General features: G+C 41.6%; 2 protein-coding genes across 2 annotated transcripts; both read left to right on the top strand.

Annotated features, from left to right (window-relative positions):
* Positions 1–1,596: 1,596 nt before the first annotated feature.
* On the top strand, positions 1,597–13,573 carry LOC132074220 (ovochymase-2-like). Its single transcript, XM_059473853.1, is given in 20 exon segments — positions 1,597–1,618; positions 4,775–4,837; positions 4,840–4,936; positions 6,658–6,710; positions 6,805–6,895; positions 6,995–7,113; positions 7,540–7,712; positions 8,000–8,093; positions 8,834–8,862; positions 8,864–8,964; positions 9,350–9,432; positions 10,055–10,158; positions 10,160–10,264; positions 10,736–10,904; positions 11,897–11,942; positions 11,944–12,036; positions 12,950–12,990; positions 12,993–13,074; positions 13,076–13,113; positions 13,551–13,573. Coding segments are annotated over 20 exon segments (1,626 nt in total).
* A 2,746-nt stretch (positions 13,574–16,319) lies between these two features.
* On the top strand, positions 16,320–23,070 carry LOC132074119 (NADH-cytochrome b5 reductase 2). The gene is made up of 9 exons (XM_059473646.1): positions 16,320–16,431; positions 16,544–16,690; positions 17,320–17,392; positions 18,433–18,539; positions 19,532–19,661; positions 20,384–20,467; positions 20,967–21,052; positions 21,606–21,705; positions 22,623–23,070. Exons 1-9 carry the CDS (start codon positions 16,417–16,419, stop codon positions 22,793–22,795), a joined length of 915 nt encoding a protein of 304 aa, XP_059329629.1. The 5' UTR covers positions 16,320–16,416; the 3' UTR covers positions 22,796–23,070.
* The last annotated feature ends 15 nt before the right edge of the window (positions 23,071–23,085 follow it).

Below are 23,085 nucleotides of genomic sequence, written 5' to 3'. Positions count from 1 at the left end.
ACAAGCTCTCCTTTGAGCATTCTTGCCATTGTGCACTTTGTTCTGTGCCCTGATGGGCCAGCTGGAGAATTTAGGAGAGTGAAGTCAAAACATTATCAAGATCCAACCCTTCAGCTTTACTGCTCCGAGTCCTTGCTGGAGCTGATTGGAGGCAATAAAACACCACTCAGGGTCTCTCTGAGGCAAGAACCCTCATCCTTTTCAGTTTGGGGTGGCAGAGATGGGAACAGTGAGGGAGGAAGTTTTCAGTGCCTCCCCTCTGCATCCAGGGCAGCCTGAGCTGTGGGGCTCACTCACACTTGGGAGGATGTAGAGCACACCCAAGCTGTGCAGGGCTGGCAGCAACTTTTCCTCTTCAAACCCCAGAGCTACTGGGTGACTTTTAACTCCTGCTGTGCTGCTGAAAGCCTACAAAGCTACTCTGCCCTTTGGGGATCTTCAGCCCTGGGGAAAACGGGGATTTCATCATGCCTGGAGTGTGATAGGGTGGTACCTCAACATTTCAGGATACTTGGCTGAGACTCATTCACCAGGAGCAGGAGCTTGGAGCACAAGCTTGGAGCAGAACTGGAAATTCTGGATCTGCTCTGAGGACAGGGCTGTGTCTAGAACAGCCCAGCTGAAATTCATGATGGGTTTTGATGCTTTAAATTGTGACTGGGGGCGCTACATGTGGAAGGAACAGGCTGGGTTCTGTCTAGGGCATGTATTCATTCCTTGGCATCGGCACTGGCATTCAATTTTTGGTAAAAAGCTTTGGTCAAGAAACCAATCCAGCTGCAAGAGCAAACCCAGCTCCATAAAACCAGCTCGGGTCTCCACAGAGCCTGGCCAGGGCTGAGCGTGGCATGAGGAGAATGAGCAGAATGCCCTCTTGGTAGCAGCCTAATTTTGGTGTGCTTTAAAGCCATCAGGGATCAGCAAGCACTGCCAGGACCCTCATCAGACGTTTTGGATCACTTGGGAGGGATTTGCCTGGTGGTTTTTGGCTGTCAGTTTGTCTTTGGTAGAGAAACAGGCACCTGTCAGCACTGTTTTTATTAATAGATGGAATCACATAGGTTCAAAATTATACTGGCTTTTAGCTTTTGTCTCTGACCTTTTTATAAATACTTATTTTCTAAATTTTCAGACAAACAATCTGCTCCCCAAAAAAGGCTTGGTTGGGTGACTGAAAAATCGTGGATATGATTTTTTTCTGGAAAATTAATTGATAGCACAGCGAGCATTGCAAACTTTTTGTTTGTAGGTCTTTTTTTGCAGTTTTTACCCCAAACTAGCTATAATCCTAAACTAGAAGACCAGATTAACTAGGATTCACGTGGGAATACTGAACTGAAATCTTGTAGTTTGTCTTTTGCTAGTCAGGTATATTTATCAGTGATCTCTGATGGTCCAAAAAAAGTACATGAATCCCAAACCCACGAATCCCAAGTGAAGGTGTAGCATGGTTTGGCTTTGATATGTGACTTTATTTGCACAGAGGGAGAGAGAAAAAACATGGCTGGGAATTGCAGAGGTACTTAATGTTGTGATTTTAAGAACTGAGAATCCCTAATTCCCTCAGCTTTTCAACTTATTGGTCTTTGAAGTAACATGAAGGTTCTGATTAAAAAAGGTGAATGCCAAGCTCCCCTCCCTCAATGTGAGGGTAGATGGTGGCTTTTAAAGCATAATAAAACTGAGGTGAGTGTTTTGCTGGTGCCATTCAGGATCTTTCATAAGCTTTTGGGGAAAAGGCAGGCAATAATGGTCTTACCTTGAGAATTAGATTTGATTTTTTTGTTGTTGTTGTTACAGCAAACTTGGAGTAATTGGAATTATAATAGATTAAAACTGCTGAAAAATAAGTTTGTTGGAAAATCAAAATTCCTGCTCAACTATCCAAATATAAATGCATTAATTTCATGTTAAAACTAATCTGTTTTCAGTTAAGAACAATTGGATCCAGAAGAATAGTACATGAATTATAAGATTTACGAAGTTTCATATTTCAAGACATTATATCTTGTTTAGAATATGACACCATGAATTTTATTGAGCTTAGAGATTTTCCAGTTTTCCTGCAGTGACCTAGCAAACTGTTAGGATGTGACCCTCGAAAGCACAGCTCATTGTATTTAAAAAAACCAAAGCACAAAAAAAAAAAAAAAGCCAAACCCCAAAAAACCAATCCCATTTAAATTTTGGTTTTTTCTACTGATTTCTACAGCACTGAGCACACTTTGGTTTACGAGCATTTCATTCTCCCAGTGCACAGCAAAAGCAGGGGCAGCCCAGGCCGACTAACATTGATTAATGCCATCATTTTGGGGTCAGCAGGAACAGGCTCTGCCTGCTAAAACAGTTTGGGACAGTTAGTGATTCCATGGCTTTGTTTTTCTCGCTACAAAGCTTTGGGACACAGAGCCAGCTCTGCATTGGGATTCAGAGCAAAGGAGATCAGTGGTGCTGTGGTGGATTTGACCTTGGCCTGTGGTCTGTTGGAAGCTGGGTTGGTAATTTTGCTGCTGGTTGTCTTCATCGTTTTGTGTCTCCCCTGTCTGCTTGGATTTTGGCAAGGGCCCTGCAAAGTCCTTTGCAGTTGTGTTTGTGGCTAAAATACAAAAAAAAGGGGAATTGTGGAGGAGGTTTTACAGTGACTGCTGTGAGCCAGAGAGAAGTTTGATAAGAGGATTCATGTTTACTCCAAAAGAATTTCCTACCAAGGTCATTGACAAAGAAACCAAGAAAGAAGGATAAATAGAGAAACCTGCAACTGCCTATTCCAATGAGCACTTTGATTGTTTCTTGTGACTGAACTGTAAACTTAGGAGTTTTGTGAGAAAGTATACAATTTGGATTGTTTTTCCATCTGCCCATTGTTTCTCCATCTTCTATTCCACATCAGTGGCTCGTGTATCATCACTCATAACCAGAGGGATTGTTTATTCTTGTTTTTATGCCCTCCTGTTATGGTGGGTGAGCTCAGAGCTCTGCTGTACATGGAACTGGTTTAGGGGTCTGGAGGGTTTGTTTTGTCCCTGTAAAATACAAATGAATCCCAGAAGAAAAGCAGCTTTAAAAAGTTTTTGATTAGTGCTGGAATCATGTTGGTCATATGGGTTTCAGAAGTGGCAGAAATGGAGATTACCTCAGGACTAGTAGGAAAACTCCACTCAATAATTTCTGCATCTATGCCAGAAAAAAAAACCAAAGCAACTGCAATTCAAAGTTTCTAGGACAGGGTTTATATTCAATTCTTATAAAACTGCATATTCAGAATAAAAGCTGGGGTTTGTTATCCTTTGACTGGCAGGGGAAAAATGAAAAACTAGAATTGCATAAATACATAAATGATTGTTGTGGTGGTCACTGATAGCGGATTGGGGGGGTAGTTATTGGGAAGCCTTTGGCCAAAAAATAAAACACTGAGCATGCTGCCAACAACATTATAAACTTGTGCGTTTCTCAGGTCTGTAATATTGGCTAAGTATAAAGTTTGCAGGAAGTATAAAGTTTTGCCTCCTCAAAAAGCTGTAGAAATTGTTGGGGTAAATAGCAACTGATATTCACTCCATGTGAGCTCTATTTCCATGTGTAGATCTGCCTGGGTAAGTTGCTAGCAAAGCATGCCGTGGTAAATCCATTTTGCCTCAAAAAAAAAAAAGTTCCAGAGAGGTTTCAGTATTTTACAGCAAAGACTTCAGTGACGGCGTGTGGAAGAACCATGCTCTATTAAATTTGGTGTGTTAGGCTGGAAACAGGGGTGTGTATTCTATTCCCACCTGTCCGAGGTGGGGCAGTTCTCTGCTGTTCATGGGGAAGTTTTTTCTTTATCTCTTCCACAGCCAACCCTCCCTCCAGGAGATCTCTGCTGTCCATGGCCACTGAGTGTCCCTGCATGGCTGATCCAATTCCACCATCCCATGGGGAGCTGCTCCACCCAGGGGAGGAGCCAAGCATTCCTACCTGGATCCAATCTGAGCTTTGGGACATTCCTGCCTGGATACAATCTGAGGTTTGGGACATTCCTACCTGGATCCAATCTGAGCTTTGGGACATTCCTGCCTGGATACAGTCTGAGGTTTGGGACATTCCTACCTGGATCCAGTCTGAGCTTTGGGACACCCCAGCAGCCTTTGCCCACTGCATTCCCAGAGGAGCAGCTTTCTGCTGCCCTGCATGGCCAGAGAGAGCCCAGGCCCATCTCCAGCAGCCCTGGAGCTGCAGAGGAAAACTCCCCCCTTGTGCAGGATCCACAGAACCACAGCTGGCACTGTAAACAAAGTAAACAAATTCACTCTAAACTGGGAGGTTTGGATGTAGGAATTCTTTCAAAAGTCCCCTATGGGGCAACGCACTTAATGACATGATTCCTTTTTAATTATTGTATGGGTTGTAGGACAGGTTCCTGAGAGCAATTTTGCAATGTACCCCAGTGCAATAATGCTTAGGGCTTTCTAACTTAAGAACACTTGATAAATTAATTAATGTTGGAAAGAACTGGATTACAGGAAGGAAAAAAAGTGGGATAAAGATTAAGTGATTGTTCCTCACTCCTTTTTTACATGCTCAAGCACATCAGAGATGAACCCATGAGGAAATTATTCTGTCTCTCCCCTTCTTGACAATCCTGACTGAACACCCCAAAAATGAGTGTGTCTTTTAAAACCCACTGTCCCCAGTGTTGCAGGTTCTCAGTAAGGCACAAAAGAGACCCCAACAAGCTCTTTAAGGCTTCCTCAGCCGTACAAGGGCTGGCTCCTGGGATTTTGCTGGGCTTGTTTTCTAGGGAGACCCCTTTTGTGTCAAGGCAAGCCTGGGGGCTGGAGCCTTGCTGGTGTCATCTCCTGGGGATGGGATGTGCCTGCAGCTGGAGAGGGAATGAGAAGAACAAACATTACAACAGAGGATCCCTGGGAATGTTCCCAGACCTCAGCATGCTGCTGTGCTGGTAATGCAGTCCCCGCAGTAATGCTTGTGGCAAATCCTCTCTCTTGGAGCATTTTATTTAATTTTATCTTTTCTCAGGATACAGCACTTACATGATTTCCTGTCAAAGCACTGCAGCATTTCACAGTCCCTTGGAGTGTTACTGACAGGCAGCTGTCAAAACCAAATTGAGAGCACTGTAAATGCACTTTACCTCCTACTTGGACTTTTTTTTTTTTTTTTTTTTTTTTTTAAGAATGATCCTTTTATGCAGCTAGCCAGTTAGCATGTTTATTGGAACTTTTTTTTTAAGTGGAAATTCACCAGTTGAAAATATCAGAGATTCATATGCACTTCTTTGAAGCCACTTGCCATTTTTCTCAACTAAAACATGTTGGATCACTCATCTGACAACAACATGGGGACAAGTCATGCTCAGAAGTGCTTTTGTTTGCTTTTCCCAAAAGGCCATGAATTCCCTCTGTGGTGAGTAACAGTGTGTGACCATCCGACACCACTGCCAAAGTCATGGAGCTGGAGATATAAATGGCAGGGGTGAGCTTTACTTAGAGTTATGAGAAACTGAATTGACATTTTCTTCTAATTTGGGCTAATTTCCTCAAAGGGATTTGAAGACTGTGTTAAAACTTAAACAGAGAATTGAAAAACTGAGGGAGGGTTATTTACGAGGTTTAGTCAATGGGAAGAGAAGCAAATGGGAGGAGAAAAATAAAATTTCCTATTAGAAGCCATCTTCAATTGATGATTCAAAGAAGGAACCCCCATAATGTCAGAGAAAAATGAAAAGGGTTTAGCTTCTGAAAAAGTGCTGCTCAGACTGAGTGGTGGCCTGTCAAAGCATGGTTCCTTCTGGTAGTGGCTACTCCAGAAATGTTTATTTCAATGTCAGCATTCCCTGAACTTGCAAATTTGTTTTGATTCCAAGCCCTAGTTTATTGTAGGGCTGGGATTATTTATTTATTGTAGCACTGGGTGTTGCCTCAGTGCCATTTCACATGGACAAAAGTAAATTGTGAATATGAAACTGCAGTAATTTATTCTTCTTTTTCCTCCCCCTTCCCTATCCCTCCTTCATTAGATCTGAAAGTGAACAGCTGCACAGGAGAGTACATTACTTTCCCCCAATATCTTTTATTTGTGTTAAAGCATAAAAAGCCCGCCCCAAAATAGCTGGAATTCATAAAGGAAGAAACCTTTTTGAAAACATTTTTGCCAGCTTTTGTTGGTCTTCCCAGGATGCTGCAGGTGCAATAATCTAATAAGTACTTGACTCCTTAAATTTGTTTGTGTTTACAGAGTTGTTGATAAATGCTGCTCTCACTGGGTTACCTTGCAAGGAGAAGGAAGGGCAAGAGGAGATGATTTTTGTGGTGTTGAGTTTCTGCTGACACTTGACCAAAGAGGAAAGCTTCTGCTTCCTTTATTAAAGTAATTTTTTACAGCACATTGAACTGTTGCAAAAGTCTCCTGCTGTAACATAACCAAGGGCATTATTTCACATGGGCTGCCATGAACACTTTTGTTATGCTCTGGGGTATCCATTTTTCCTCGCTGAAAATTATTTCTACTGAAATCTTCATGTTGCCAAGAGTTTCTTTAAGGTAAGAAATAAGCACTGCCATTTACAAAAGAAATGAGAGTCCATTGGCAGGGCTTTATTCTTGCTCCCAGATGATGGGGTTTAAAGCTGATTTACCAGAATTCCAAATAAAAGAGTGAAAGGAGAAAACACAGCATCAGTCTGCCAGCAGAAACAAAGTGCAACTCAGCAACCCTGTCTCACAATATCCTCCAGGTGTGAGATTTTTGTGGAACAGCTGATTGCATATGTGTCAAACCTAATTCCTTCCATTATGATTTAACTCACAGCGTTTTGTAGTGTTCAGGATGGAAAACACTGCAGTAATGAAGGGGAATTACATTTTCCTGGAAGGCCTGAACAGTTCTATCAAAACCATCAGTAAGCAGAAAAAACAGTGTCTTCCCCCAGAGAATATTCCCCATGCAAGTGTAGGTTTTGGTTGCATTTTTATGAATGGGAACTGATTTCTTATTCCAGATTGTGTGTATGGACTCTATTTGTAATTCCAGAAGGGAATTACACATGGCTTTGTTTCTCCCCCTTTTTCTGTGACTATGATTCTTTATCAGTCTGTTCAAAGGATGACAGACTTGTGGGTGAGTTTTTGTCCCCTTGTTTTTTGAAGCAGTCATCCAGGCTGGAAAAGACCTTTGAGCTCTATAACCTGTCAGAGCACTCCTTATTCCAACAGCAAGGGCACCCAGTGAGGTGGTGGCTGATTGTTTCACTTGCTTTATCATTGAGATGTAGGATCTGAAATAAAAGAAAAAGAGTGTGGGAGCAGAAGAGGCTGGAAAGTGCCTGGTAGGAAACTGCATCACATTTCTGGTGTCAATGATTTTCAATTTTTAATAGTGTGAATCTATCTGGGTTAACAGATTAATAAGGAAAGTAGAAGGATGAATAGGAAACTTCTCTTTAATCCTAAAATTTGATAGCTAAGTATTAAAAATGGTACATGCAAGTTTTCTCAAGTAACTGAAGGCTTTGAACAGTGATTATTCTCTAATGTTATGTTTCAGGGAAATTCTGTGGAGGAGATCTTGCATTACCTCTTTTGATTGGCTTCAATAGCATCAGGCTGAAATTTGTTCCTAATGATGAGGATTATGGAACTAGATTTTCCATTACCTACAAAGCTCTTACACCAGATATTCTTCCTGGTAAGTTTAAGCCAAATAATGTGCAAGATCAAGCAACATGAGCATGAATGATGCTGCTGGATGCAGTAAAGAGGAATCACTATCCACCCCAGATAAGTTTGGATTTGTCCTTTAGGTTAAGGTAAAATAGGATTTCCTGGGTTAAATTTCATCATGACAGATTCTTCTAGAAAATTTAATATTTATGTATCACCTGTGAGAGGTCTGAATGTCCGAACCTTGCAGGAATCACTCACAATCCTAAAGACCCTGCACATCTTTGAATTTTTTCCATATGACTTTCAAAACAAGGTTCACTCTTTCATTTTTAAATTTAAAGCTTACATACCAGCCTTTTGAAGTAGAAGAGAGTGAAGATTGGTCCTATGATGCCATGACTGTGTATGAAGATGTGGGAAAAGAAGAGAAAATTGGTTTGACTTTTGATTTTTTATTTTGGGGATGTTCTATTTATTTTATGACTTTCACTAGCCCTGTTGACCAAGGTAAACTTGCTTGTAGAGTCTGAGGTAATATTATGGTACTAGTTTCAGTACCTTGAAAAATGCTTGCAGGTATTGCTAATTCTTCTCAGCTTAGAGAGGCAAAGCCACATTGAAGTGAACAATTGAGTGTTTAAATTCTGTGTGAAATGCAGTTCTGAATTGGTTCCAGTGAAGAAAATACATAGCACAGTAATTTGGGTCTATAGGAATGATCACACATAAAGCACCCAAGACATCTTCTTTTCAGAGTCTGTTCATCACTCCAGAGCATTATTCATGTAATTTTAAAATTTTTTCCCACTTGGCTTATAGTGAATGAGAGGAAATCCTATCCCAAAAAACTGTTCTCAGCACTTGCTTGAAGCTGGTGCTCAGATTAGGGAAAATCAGATAGCTGGGGTGTTTCATTTGTAAGGAAGTTTGTGGGTGCTGGAACAGACTGTTGTGAAATGATGCCAGAGACTCCTTGTTCTGATGAGGAAACTTCTGAACAGGCTGCCAGGAACAGGTCAGCCCTTCAGCCTCAGCCTGCCTATCTCTTGGTCATGGTTGCTTTTTACCTTCCTGTCTGGAATACACAGAAAAAATTGTGCACCCACTGTTGAAAGAGAGAAGGGTTAAAAAGCACCTGTTAATTATTTAGTGAGCCTTTGCTTCCTCATTTTTAGTTGAGTCTTGTGGATTTGCCCTACCAGCATGTGCTCCAAGCTTCCTCCACTGTGATGCTGGTTGTCTTCCACCCTGATGAGACAGAGACCTTTGCAGGATTCAGAGCTACAGTCTCCTTTGTTCATCTAACAGGGAACAGAAAACTAAATAGAAACTTGGGAAAATGCCTCCTTGGGGCAGCACAAAGGCCTCTTCAGTGGACTGGATATTCAGAATTATTTTGCTCTAGGAGATTCTCATCTAACAAATTATTTCAGTGAAAAAAAAAGGATTGTGAACCTCTTCAGGTATTAAACAAAGACCTAATGAATGGTGAAGACAAACAATGAATCTGGCTAAAAGCTGGAAGTTGTGTTTGTGGCACATTTTAAATAGCACTTTAATGCTGTAATAGCACACATCCCTACAAGAGAAATCTGCTTCTTCTACAAAAATAAATAAGGAAATAAAAGTTATTCTATAATACAAATATTACTCAAGACATCCTGCTAACACACTGACCACCCTCATTTGCTAGATTCAAATATTTTGAATTCAACTAAAGACTAAGATTTTGAAAATATGAATGTTACTAAAGAAGAAATAAAGGTTATAACAGGTAAGACAACCTCAGTTATGCTTCCTTCATGGGAATAGAGAGTACCTTTTGGACTATAAATTCTCAAAATACCTAATGGTTGCAGTTGGGCCAGACTTTTTTAGGAAGATATTTTGAGGAAATAAAAATATGCACAGTGACATTTACATGCTTTGACTTTAGCAGAACCTAATTTTTCTTGTTTCCCTCAGATTGCTAAGTGATGTACAGCTATTCAATAACATTTCAGCTTTTATGTCAGTTTATACCTACTTCCCTTGGTGAAAACAATTGCAAAGACTACAGAGTAATTGAAAATAACAATCAGCATTTTAGAGCTGCCCTTTCCCCCTCTAGTAGTCTATAGAAAACTGGATGAGTCCCTGTTCATTGTAGGTTTGAGGCTAAAACTTCTGAAGGTAAATGCTAGCTTTCATCTTGGTGAAGCTCTGTTTTTGCTAGGATCATCTCCTCGTGGTGGTCTAAACATTTGGATCCTATTAAATGAGAGAAATTGGAAGATTTAGTAAAAAAGGCAGCTTGAAACACTGTGGTGTTGCCCTTAACTGGAATGTTCTTTACTTCTCCCAGTGTTAACCCAACCTCTAAAGACTCCTTGGAACATCAGTGCTTTCTGTTTCAGAGGATGCTTGTGGAATGCCTTCAAATCAGCACAGGTTCCTCTTCAGGAGGAAAACTGGAGGTGAAGAAGCTGTGCCCTCCTCGTGGCCTTTGCACACTTTACAATTTGCAGCCCAGTGTGCAAACTGCAGATGAGCACATCTGTGGAGGAGCAGTCCTTGCCCAAGGATGGGCTGTCACAGCTGCTCGCTTTTTCAAAATAGTTTTTAATGTAAATGCGATTCCCAAATCCCCCGTGATGAAGCAATCCAGCAGCCTGATCCTAATCTGCATTTACACAACAGCTTTTGTGTGCCTGTCAGCACAGATCTGTGCCTTCACTGAGTTCCAGAGCTCAGAATTCCAGAGGATGTGAATGAGAGGTGCATTGTCTCTGTGCTCACTGGTCACTGTCACCAAGACAGAAAGATTAGGGCACAAGTTGCCACTTGGCTCGCACTGGATAAATGTTTTTTCCAAGGCTCTCCTCCTACCCTTGCTGGATAGAATTTTCTGCATGTTCCCTGTTCCATGTCACAGATGCAAAATCTTGACTTGTTAATATCAGAAAGCTGGTGGTTTCTGGAGCTGCTTTTAAATGTGTTCCCTTCTTAAGGCATCTTGGAAATTTATAAAACCAAAGTTACTTAAAGCCTCACACTCCCAAGTCTTTCAGAAAATGTCAATGTCTTTGGTTTCCTAGAAAAGGTCCATCAAGCAGAATTTTATACACTCAAACTTTAACTCTGACACTGCAGCCCTGCTGCAACTGGCTGAGCTCTTGGAATTCACCCCCTGTGTGAATTGGAATTCACCCCCATCCAGGGAGGAGGTGCTGGAGCCCTCGAGGATGTGTGTGGTCACAGGGTGGGGTCACCTGAAGCAGGTATGCAGTCTTTGCTGCTTGGGCATGTTGTGGCTGTGTTTTAAATACCACATTCTGTGCTGGAACAGTCCTTTTGTCTATATGTTAGCTTTTGGAGAACAGACATGTTAAAAAGTTTTCACTCTCTAGCTCAGTTTTATGAAGATCCTCTAGCAGAAATATGGGCTTTGGAGGGAAATACTCAGTTGCCAGGCTGTCCATTCAAATTTTAGATTTGTTCAACAGAAATAAATGGCGGCACATATCCCGATCTAGACAACAACAACAACAACAAAAAAAACTTTCCAGGAAAAACCAACAGGGCGAAAAAGGAGGGAGAAAGAAATCTGAAATGAAGAAAACCATAAGGGGAAAAAAGTGAAACCCACTTACACTAGAAATATTTTTCTGCTTGAACAACAGATGTTGGAGTGATATGGCATGTTAATCCTGCTTTCAGTTCATTAAAAAAAGTACTGAATTTCTTTATTTTTCAACCTGTAGCTCAAGGCAATTACTTCTCATATACTGCAGGGGAAATTTAGAGCTGGTCTTTAATACTGCATTATTTTAAACTACTTTGTAATATAAAGGTGTGTATTTATAAATACACACATATGAGGATGTGATTCTTATTTTCTTGTGTTTCTCTCAAGAAACATGAATTCCTTCTCTATCTGCCGTAGAACGTTAGATTTCATTTTACGTATGTTTCCCACTCCGGATACAATTTTCCAGGTACTTTGTCTAAAAGTTAATATTATTGATATTTTTTGCTTCCAGGAATTTTTTTTTTCTTTTGTAACTATGTCAGCAACCAAAGAACACATTTGTACAGGCTAATGGACAGCACAGCTGTATCTATTGCAAAATAGATATATGGGTGGGAGGAGAGAAATCAGGTAATTTAGATTGAGACCATTTGACAAGGAGAGGGGTAAAGCTTCCTTCTGGAACCACTAATTCATGCCTCTACTGGATGATGGCTTTTAACTCAAGACAGAGAAAAGGGGAAAAAACTGCAGCAGCTGGAAGTCCCCATCCTGGGGCCTGACATATTACATAAACCTTCCCAGGAAAGTGACCCTGGGCATGATCTGTGCAGGATTCCCTCTGCAGGAAGGCAAGGACCAAGTTACCCCTGGGCCAGGTGAGTTCCAGAAAGGGAAGCGTAAAACCTCCCGAAACTGTTTTCTTGCAAACAGGCTGTGGTGATTTACAGTGAAAGACTCCTTAGCAGTCAAATATTAATTACCCATATTGCAAAAAGAGTTACTTCCCTTCAACAAAGGTTGTACCTTTCTTTGTCTTTTAAAAATGGAAAACCCCAAGCACGTTAGCAGCTGGGATCTCTCCTTGCTGAACTGAGATTTTAAAAACAGCAGGAGTGATGGTGGCTCAGGACAAGGTTCCTTTGTCCTTGTGCAGGGTTGTAAAAAATATGTATTTTATGACTGGCTTTTTGCAAATATTAAAATGAATATTATAGATGTTATGTTAGACAGTTATGCTGTATTGATTATCTTAAGTAGTGTGTTAAATATAGTTTTAGGTTATAACAAAATGTTAAAATAGAAACTATTCTGTGCAAGATACATTTTTTTAAAGAGAGGACTCGCACTGAGATAGCAGCCACAGGACACCTGAATCTTTAAGAAAAAAGAATTTATTGCTCCCTTATCAGAAGAAATGAACTTCTTCCTGCTTTGCTCAGCCCTGAAGATGCCATCAGGATTCAGAAGCTGACACTGCCCAGACAGAATCCTGTGTTTGAATGGAATTTATGCATCATGCATGAGGTGTATGAATATGCAGCAGGCTGTTGCTGTTAAGGGTTAATCCTCTGTTAATGTGGGTCCCTTTTCTGGGCTTATTTTGCCCAGAAAAAGGTACCTGGCCTGTCCCTAACTCTTTGTTTCTATTGTCTCATATTGTCCTAATCCAAATTGTCCAAATTATTATTACTCTAATTATATTGCTATTTTTATAACCATTTTCTTGTTTTTATTAAACTTTAAAAATTTTAAAAACAAGTGATTGGCATTTTTCACGGGGTGATTGTGGAGGCCCATTAGCTTGTCCTTCAGGAGACAACTCGGGTTTTACACTCTCCATGGAATCACTGGCTGGGGCTTGGCATGTGGAAGGAAGAACTACCCAGGAGAATACACCAATGTTTTTTTTTGACTGGGTCAAGAAGAATATTAATAGTAGTGGTATGTATGAAAAAAAAAAAAAACCAACAAAAACAACCATTAAATGAATCCTTTAGCTATTGTTAGATGATTAATTTGAGGTCTTTTCCAGGGTGTCATTTTTATATTTGGGTGTCCAGCACTCCCTGAGATCTTGGCTGTTTAAAATATCCCCAGCTGAATGCCCAAAAAAGAAACAAACTTAAATCAGCAGTAACTTCTGAAAATAATATTTCTTTCAGTTGTATTATTGTTATTATCCCACTCTCTAATGCATTTCATGTGTGGATGAATGTTTTCCCTGCTGTGGCTTTGCAGCTTCATTTCTCAGGGTTGGGAGGAAGCAGAGGAGCAGGAACTGACACGTGGTGGCAGCTGAGTCCACTTTGACAAGTTTATAGCCTGTCTTCATTGATGGTCTTTGCAGAGTTTACCCTGTTTTATTCTGTTTTTTTCAGAGCTCCTCATTTTCATTGTGTGACTGCAAAAAGAACAGCTCTGATGGATCCCATTGTAAAACATTCCCAAAGCACAAATATCATTAAAAACAAAATTTGGTGGGAGCATGCAGGTTTCTTGGACTGATGAACAGATCCCAGAGTAGCTGATACTTACTCTGGGGAATTTACTGCTGATTTACCTGAACTGAGACTCTGGCTTTTCACATGTGTGTTGGAGCAGTCACGAGTTACCTGCAGCCTTCTGACACTCTGTTAATCCATTTTCAAAAGGAAAAGAGGGAAAATGAGCCACATGAGCCAAGCATGTTCTTGAATGTAGTGCTGGAGACTCGAAAAATACTGCAGCATATTTTTAAGACAGTTTCTGGTTTTACAAATTGTTTGGTGTTTAAACAAAAGTGTTTGAAAAGACAGGTGTTACAGGCCAAGGGAGCACACAAGAACTGATAGCTATCCTAATTAATCTATGCATTAACTTGTAACTAGCAGTTTAATTAATGTCCAAAAGGCTGCTTATGCAGAAATCTGTGGTGACAGGCTCCAATTAGCTTTGCAGACCCTTCTGCTCTCAGCTGTAGTGTTTAAAACTAGATTAGTAGGATAGTACACCAGGTAGCAAAAGAATAATCCTTCTTTGACTCAATGGTCCAGATAATAACTAGATATCTCACTTGGTTTTTGTTGATATTAGTGGGAAAACTAATATTGTTGATATTTAGAGAGTTTTTCCCATACAAGCATTTGATACCAGCAAACATCCCTTTTTTATTTTATTAGTTTTGAACTTTAGTTCTTTAGGTTTTTTAAACTTTCAGTTTTATTCTGTAGCTGGGAAAACAATAATCTCACTGATTTTATTCTCCAATGAATAAGGTAAACATATTTCTCCACTTTCTTCTCTTCACCGTAAAGTTTGAGGCAAAAGCCCACAAAATCTTGAGCATGAGGTTTTTTGTGAAGCTATGAAAATACTTAACAGTGGAAGGATTATGGGGAAATTGAGATTCAGTGACTCAGATTAACCGCTGTGTTACATTATTGATAGAGTATGTGTGCTCTATCTTTGCTAAGCTCTCTGAAAAGATCTTTAGAGAGAAATAGAGGGAAAATATCCTTTGTAAATTTTTATCATAGAAGCCTGTTAATGTTTGGTTGTGGTGGAAATTGCCATTAGCTGACTGTATCAGTTTATGCTGGGAGCAGATGTGGATTATCTCTTGGCTGCTGTTCTGTTTTGCATGACAGGAACACAGTGACTTTCATCTGTTTATTAATTTAAGACAAGGATTTCAAGTGGATGTGTTCAGAATAGAAAAAATTGTGTGGGAAGAACTACAGGTGATGTCAGCTGTGATGATATTGAATGCAGCAATAAATTGGTACCTCTTATGAAAATTCTTATCTTAAATTCTATCTTAAAATGTCTGCTTTTGATTCGATTGTTATGGCACTAACTTTTTGCTTGGCGGCTTGTTGTTGGCCTTTTGTGCTTTTCCTAGTAAAAAAAAAAACCCAAACATTACTTTCAACAGGGTTCATATTTCTTTCCTGATCCTTGTCCCACTGTGGGTCTGCCCAAGAGAACAAAAAAAAACCCATTCTCATTGGATCTTCCCTGTTTTCTTTTACCCTCACTTTACTTCCCTTGCACTTTTCCAGAAGTGGCACGAGGGCAGGTTTATTTCTCATTTAGGAATCCATTAATTGCCACGTGTTGGGTGCACAGAAATGCTGCTATTTCTTCATCTGAACTGACCAGCTCGACTTTGTTGCCCTCTGTGAAAAACGCCAATCACTTGTTTTTAAAATTTTAAAAGTTTAATAGTAATAAAATGCTTATAAAAATAGTAATACAATTAGAGTAATAACAATTTGGACAAATTGAATTAGGACAATACCAGACAATAAATACAAAGAGTTTTGGACATACGGGTACCTTTTTCTGGGCAGCATGAGCCCGAAAAAGGACCCACGTCAACAGAGGATTAACCCTTAAAAACAATAACCTGTTGCATATTCATACACCTCATACATGATGCATAAATTCCATTCAAACACAGGATTCTGTCTGGTCTTCATCAACTTCCTCTGAATCCTGACAAGCACCTTCAAGGCGGGCGGGAAGAAGTTCATTTCTTCTGATAAAGGAGCAATAAATTCTCTTTCTCTGAGAGATTCAGGTGTCCTGTGGCTTCTATCTCACTGCAAGTCCTCTCTTTAGAAAAAAGTATCTTACTTAACATAGTTTCTATTTTAACATTATGTTATAACCTAAAACTATATTTAACACAGTACTTAAGAGCCTTAATACAGCATTACTTTCTACGACAACACATATAATATTCATTTTAATATTTGCGAAAAGCCAATCATAAAACACATGCATTTTTCACACCCTCCTTTTCTATTTCTTGGTAGAAAGAACTGTGAAGCACTGGAAGGGGCTGCCCGCGGGGTCCCTGTCCCCGGAGGTGTTTAAGGAAAGGCCAGACATGGCACTCAGTGCCACGGGCTGCTTGACACGGCGGTGTCCGGTCACACTTTGGCCTCGGTGGTCCCAGAGCTCTTTCCCAATCTCATCGATTCTGTGACACCAAGAACGCGGCTCCCGGGGCAGCCTGACCCGCCCGGGCTGAGGGCGGAGCGGGGCTCCCCTCACGGCCCGGGCTCGGCCCCGCCCGGCCCCAGGCGGGACACGAGGAGGAACCGGGAGGAGGAACCCGAGGAAGGATCAGGAGGCGGAACCGGGAGGAGGAAGGCGAGGGAGGATCAGGAGGCGGAACCGGGAGGAGGAACCCGAGGAAGGATCAGGAGGCGGAATCTGAGCGGGCCCGGCGCCGCGGGAGCTGCGGGCGAGGCCGCCATGGAGGCATTTGCGGTAAGGGCTGGGCTGGGGCTGGGGAGAGCCGTGCCGTGCCGTGCCCCTCAGGGCCGTGCCGTGCCCCTCACAGCCGCCGTGCCCTCACCGCCTGCCCTTCTTCTCCTGCCAGGGAGCGCCTGTGGCCATCGCCGTGGCCGTGGTGGCGGCGTCGGCGCTGCTGCTGCTGCTGCTCCGAGGGACGGCGCGGAGGCCGAGCGGCCCCGTCACCCTGCAGGACCCGCTGGCCAAGTACCCGCTGCGGCTGCTGGACAAGGAGGTGCCCGGGGCTCTGGGGACATGGGGCGTCGGGGCTCCGAGGGCAGTGGATGCGCTGGTCTGGGAGGCTCTTGGCCCTGGGCTACCCCAGGGATCGAATCCCCAGAGCAGGGCGCGGAGCCGTCCGAGGATGGCTGTGCCCCCCGCAGCCACGCTGTGATGCCCCCAGGGTAGAGCAGGGTGTGTAAAAGCGTTTATGGCGTGCTGCGAGCTGCTGTTTCCCGCTGCTTTGCATGTTCGCATGCTGGCTGTGTTGCTCCCTCGGATCCTGGCCAGGGTGCACCGTGAGAAGCGAGCCCGGAGCTGCTGCACGGCTGTGTTGCCTGATCTTTGTCTGCAAATATGCAATGTGCTCACTGGCCTTGGGCACAGAGTTTCCTGGTTTTATCTATGTAAAGAGGCTGTAGGGATTGTGCAGGCAGGCAAAAGTCACTCCTTGTGGAAGTAAGGACTGCTTCTGAGACTCCTGGTTATTTCTACTTTGTTTTTCAAAGCTGTTTCTGTGTTCTTTCCCAGCGTTTGGCTTGCATGCTAACAAAGAGCAGGCTTGCTGAAGCATATTGTGTTGAGTAGAGTTTGAAATTCAAAGTAGTGGTGATACTGACCTTATTCTAACCTTGGATTTTTTAGGAAATCAGTCACGATACTAAGAAATTCAGATTCGGGCTACCCTCAACAAATCATGTATTAGGATTACCTGTAGGTAAGTACTGTAAACAATTACTTTTATTTCTGGTTTCTCACAGTTCTTGGACTTCTGACTGTGAATTTAAGGCTCAGCAAAGCAGAGAGTTGAAAGCTGCATCTGAATGCTGCTGTCTCAGAGAGAAATGTCAGGTTTCCTAGAGGGCTTGTATTTCTGATCTTTTGTGGGTGCTTTGTCCAGTTGTGTGGTGTAGGCTGGAAACAGAGCAGTGAGATAGAACTGAGCCTGATGGAATTTGTCACCAGTCAGGATATAAGCAGGAGTAGTAGTAAATGTCAAAGTTTTTTCATATTTCTTATTTGCATTTTACTTCCATCTGGTCCCCTCAGTCTATTGGCAATTGCCCTCATGGTTTTGGCAAATACAGATACTTGTAAAGGAGAAAGGGGGCAACTCTGGAATATTCAGAGCCTTTCCTGTGCATGCATTTCCCTTTGAATTACACACATTTCCATGCACCTTTATCTGGAGTTCTGTAGCATGAATTTCAGCCTAGGATTGGCCTTCTTTCCTGTACCCCGGAACACTGATAGCACTGAACCTTGGACCTTGAATCAGTGAAAATCTTTGTGGGGGAAAGTCTCTCTCTGATCTGCAGATGTGGCTCTGTTTGTTCTGCACTGTTTGGCAGTTCCCTGAGCTGGATGGCAGGTGTCAGGGTCATCCCATTCCATGCTCTGAGCATGTCCTTGCATGCTGCCTGTTTTTCTCCAAACTCTGTTCTGGCTTGTATGGAAAAGAGTAATGGAATCAGCTAGAGAAATGGTAAACCAGCTGAGATGTGCTCTGCAGTGCATGTGTTTATCCAGGTTCATTCTTAAGAATTTATGAATAAGATCCTGAAACTGCATTACTTCCTGGGAGATTCCTGCTCTGTGCTGAAAAAGGAAAAGAAACTGAATGATTGGTGCAGCATTTGTATGGCAAAGATTTTCTCTGTCATTGCATGTGTTACACAAGCAGGTTACAATACCTGCCTGTCTCTCTTGTCCTCCAGGGGTGAAAAAGATAATCAGATTGTAATTCTTTCTCCCCAGGCCAGCATGTTTACCTTTCTGCAAAAATTGATGGGAATCTGGTGGTTCGAGCCTATACCCCTGTTTCCAGTGATGAGGCAAAAGGTTATGTTGATTTAATTATAAAGGTAAATTTTGGTTTCCTTTATGAGAGATGAGTTGCTAACTGGAAGGAGAGCAAGCACTTCATTTTAGTGAAATAGTTTGTTTTGATTTAGTAATCAAATTTCGTTGTCTTTAATTCAAATTTTATTAAATTTCGTTTTCATCAAATCTCCTATTTTTCAAATAGGGTGACTGCATGGCAAACACCTCATTGCCCTTGAATAGTAAGTTGTGTCCTGTGTATCTGCTGTGTGGCACTGAGGGATGGCAGAGGAAGAGTAGAGGGAGGAGAGAATTGCTTCCCTGGCAATACTTTGGGAGTTTCCCTAATATCTTTTACTAAGCAGTGCATGGATACTGATCTCTCTCCCTCTAGATGCCTGTGCTGCTGCTACTGCTTAATGCAAACAGCTCTAAGCAGAAAACAAGTCACACAAGGGAAATCCTTTAAGCCAGGGGATGCAGGATTATCTGATCCCAGCACTTCTGGATTTCCTAATTCTCTTCTATGATAGCATTTGTCCTTAGGCAAAAATCCAGGCTTTTTTAAAATTATTTTTTGCATGTTCTCTTCTTTGTGTTACAAGGGTGGTGAATTGTTATGAGCTGCTTAATGCTTCTTACATGCTTTGAAAGCTGAAAAAGCTGTTGTATGGCTTGTTGTGTGGCTGACTAGGAAAGGTTTAGAAGGAAAAGATGCAGCAGTGCTGTTTTCAGAAGGAACAGCCACAAAAATGGGGTGGCATAATAGTGAAATGAGAGCAGCAGTGCATAATCTGCCTGCCACCCATCCCTGTTATCCCTGTTTGCAGGGAGCAGAGGGACACGTGCCCAATAGCACATTTTACTTTTTTTGGCTGCTTCCTGTTGCAAGGCTCAAGAGATAACTGAGAGCAAAGAATTGCCTGGATTTATTTCTCAGGTGTTGAATTTCAGACTTGCAGAATTATGTTCTACAGATAACTGTCTGCAGCAAAGGTAGTGGTTGATAATGTGCAAATAATTGTTCTTACAGATCTACCACAAAAATGTGAACCCCAAGTTTCCAGAAGGTGGGAAGATGTCCCAGTATCTAGATAACATGAAGATTGGAGATACCATTGATTTCAGAGGGCCAAATGGACTCCTGGTCTATAAGGGGACAGGTACTGTGACACAAAGGTGGGAGAGCAAAAGGGAGGTATTGGTTATTTTCAGAGGTGTTTTTTAAAACTTGACAGCTGTAGAGAATATTGTTTTAAGTGGAAAAGAGGAAAAATCACCTTTCCTAGACTTGACCATGAGCCTGTGCCGAGTTGGTATGATGGGAAATAGTACTTTGTGTATGGAATAACTGATGAGTGTCTCACTCCTGGGACTATAAATCTGAAAAAAAATTGCTATTGCATTATGTGACTGAGAAGTCTGCACTGGAAATAAAATACTTCAGCTTTACATATGGAGGGAGATGCTCCAGATGCTTCTTAAGCAAGTGGGGTTGTGGCCTAAAATGTCCTCTGAGAATCTCTGTGCTGTTACTGAATAACCAGCTGACTGAGAGCCAGCTCCATTTCATAATTAAAATCAAGTCTGAGTTGACTGTGAGGAAATAAGCTCAGAGAAGTAATCCTCTTGTAGGATACACATGAAAGATTTTGCACTGATCTTGACTGAGAGGAGCTGTGCACTTCAGTCTCACCTCAGAATGCTCAGCACTTCTCTGGATGCTGACCTCTCTCCTGGTGACTCTTATCTCAGCAGAAGGGAGGGATTTCCAGAATATTTTTTTTTTATTAATTGATCACCTGTGGTAATTTATTCCCATGGAATTTGTGTCCATGTTTGTTTGGAAGCTTATGTACCTATAGGTTTGGAATATGTCTTCTAGGTACCTTTCTTATCAAGCCTAATAAGAAGTCTGAAGCAGAGAAGTTGTTTGCAAAGCACCTTGGGATGATAGCTGGAGGAACAGGTAAAACTAATCCCATCATGTGGGGTGTCTAGAGAATGAAAATGTCTTTTGGGTGTATGTGAGGACTACCAGAGTATTTACACCTGCATTTCTTTTCATTAATTTCTTTTCATGGTGGCAACACTGAGGCATTCCAGTGGTTTGAGCTCAGTCCTGGGGAGTGGCAACCTGAGGGTTTGAATCCTAATTTACCTTGTGACCTCAGAGAACTCACTTCATCAGTGACAAAAAGAATTTTAAGAGAATGTCTTGAGGGGTAAAATTATGTGATGGAGAATCCTGAAGAGAAAAGCACTGCGTACAAGAATTCTGGGCTTGTGCTGGAACTGTTTGTCAGAATAGAAACCCCCAATCTCTGCACTCCATGTGGATAAGAAATCCTGAGGTGTTTAACCTTGTGCAGACTGAGATCCCATTGAAGACTGAAAAGAGGCAGGATTAACAGTGAAACTGGAGCCATGGACAGAAATACCCACTTCAACATTTTGGTTTTTAACAGGAATAACTCCTATGTTGCAGCTGATCCGTCAGATCACAAATGATCCTAGGGACTCCACAAAATGTTACCTCCTTTTTGCTAATCAGGTGAGTGTCCTGAGCCATCTGTTTGTTCTTCTTTAGTAGCCTACTTGGTTTTGCTGGCCTCTGAGCTTTTTAAACTGATGGCCCATGTTTCATACTCCTTCACACTTAGCTGTCTCCTCACAGTTTCACTGAATTCCTACATTAGGGAGTAAATATAGCAACCAGATCCTCATCCCTCTGCTCATCTTAGTCCTTCACTGATTTCAAGGAAACAGGATTTGTTTCCACTAATCTTTTTGTACAGCTAACCTTCACCAACCTTCACCATGCTGGTCCAGGGACATTTGCCAGGGTCAGGAACAAATCCAGCTCGTGATTTTAGCCTGGATTAAAAAGTTGTTCTAATTGCCATCTTTAGGACTGTGTTTAGGTAGCTGTAAGTCTCACATTTGTTGTTCTTTACAGAAGCCTGTATTGATGATAGCTGCCATGGAGGGGACAAAATACCAATTACTTTATTGATTTACATAGTTTTTATCATTGCATTTGTCGTGAGCTCCCAGCAGAGGGCTCCTGGGATGGTTTGGACCTAACCAGCACTCTCATTTTGCAGACAGAAAATGATATATTGCTGAGAGCTGAGCTGGAAGACATTGCCAAGAGGCATCCTGAGCAGTTTGTGTTGTGGTACACCCTGGACAGACCTCCAAAAGGTAGGGACACATGGACATGCCTTTGCTTATCCCTGTCAGAGCTTCACTTGTGCTCAAGGGGACAGCAGAGTAATGTCAAGTGTTCTTGTCTTACACTTTGAAACTCCTCCTTTGAAACAAACCTTACCCCACACCCTGTTTTAAAAAGGGATCTAAGCCAGGTGGGATTTAAAAAGTAGGAGCTCATAATTAACCTCATTTGGGTCAGATGTGTTACTCAGTGCATCTTTTCATGTATTCAGTTTCTAGGGGTTTTCATCCAAAGTTCAGCTCTGATTTGGGCTGTCTCCCAAATGAAGTTATGTTAGCATGCTGTTGGCACTAAATTGTTTAATACCTGTAAATATTATGTTCATATCTTTGTTTTGTAGCAGCTCCAGATTAGATTCTGGTGAAACAGCTGCCATGTGTATGGATGAAGCATCATTTTCCTTCTTGGCTCACTTCAAATGGCAAATGCATTCAATAATACTACTGCTTGAAATAGTTTAGCATTTCCTCTTTTAATTTGTTTTCTCTTATCACTAAACAACATGGCAGAGCTTTTGTTGACATTAAACTTTGTCACCTCACCACTCTATCTCAAAAAAAAAAAAAGTACAGGTCTCAATACCTCTCCCTGCCACTGGGTGACCCCTCTTCACTAGAAAAGCTGATTCACTCTTCCTTTTTATTGCTACCTGCTCATTTCTTTTAAATTTTATAATTTATTATTTTAAGATCTCCGTATCTTATCAATCAAATCCTTGTTATCCTGTGGAAGGGGATCACTAGGTTTGAGCTGAGTGAGAGATTTAACCCTTTCCTGGCTTGCAGTGATGGTGCCATAACTTGATTCTCCAGCTACTTAATGAGGTTTAAAGAGGTTTCAGCCTGTACAGAGATTCGGAGTAACTGAATTCATTTCTTTGTTGCAGACTGGAAGTACAGCTCTGGCTTTGTCACTGCAGACATGCTGAAAGCCCACCTGCCTCCCCCTGGCAGTGAGACGCTCATTCTCATGTGTGGGCCCCCACCAATGATTCAGTTTGCCTGTCAGCCCAACCTGGACAAGCTGGGCTATCCCAAGAGCAGCACATTTGCTTACTAACACTGATGGCACCTGGTACCATTTTTGGAAGTACTGCATCTTTTTCTACAGGAACAGTTGATGTGCAACTGTGCAGCAATTGTGTGTGTGTGTGTTTTTTAACACCTTGATATAACTTCTATGGTTTATAACTTCATAATTACATTGTGTGTTTTAAAACTAAGAAGTTGAGAAGTCATCTTGAATTGTATGGGAGTTACTTAGTCTTACCTCTGGAATTAGTATAAAGTATTAATTCTGAGGGGGGAAAAAATAAAGATGAAATGTCATCCACATGGATTTGTGTTAAC

This window comes from Ammospiza nelsoni, chromosome 6, assembly GCF_027579445.1.
Source record: "Ammospiza nelsoni isolate bAmmNel1 chromosome 6, bAmmNel1.pri, whole genome shotgun sequence".
Classification (NCBI taxonomy): domain Eukaryota; kingdom Metazoa; phylum Chordata; class Aves; order Passeriformes; family Passerellidae; genus Ammospiza; species Ammospiza nelsoni.
The sequence above is the reverse complement of the archived record's forward strand: the minus strand, read 5'-3'. Positions and strand labels throughout refer to the sequence as shown.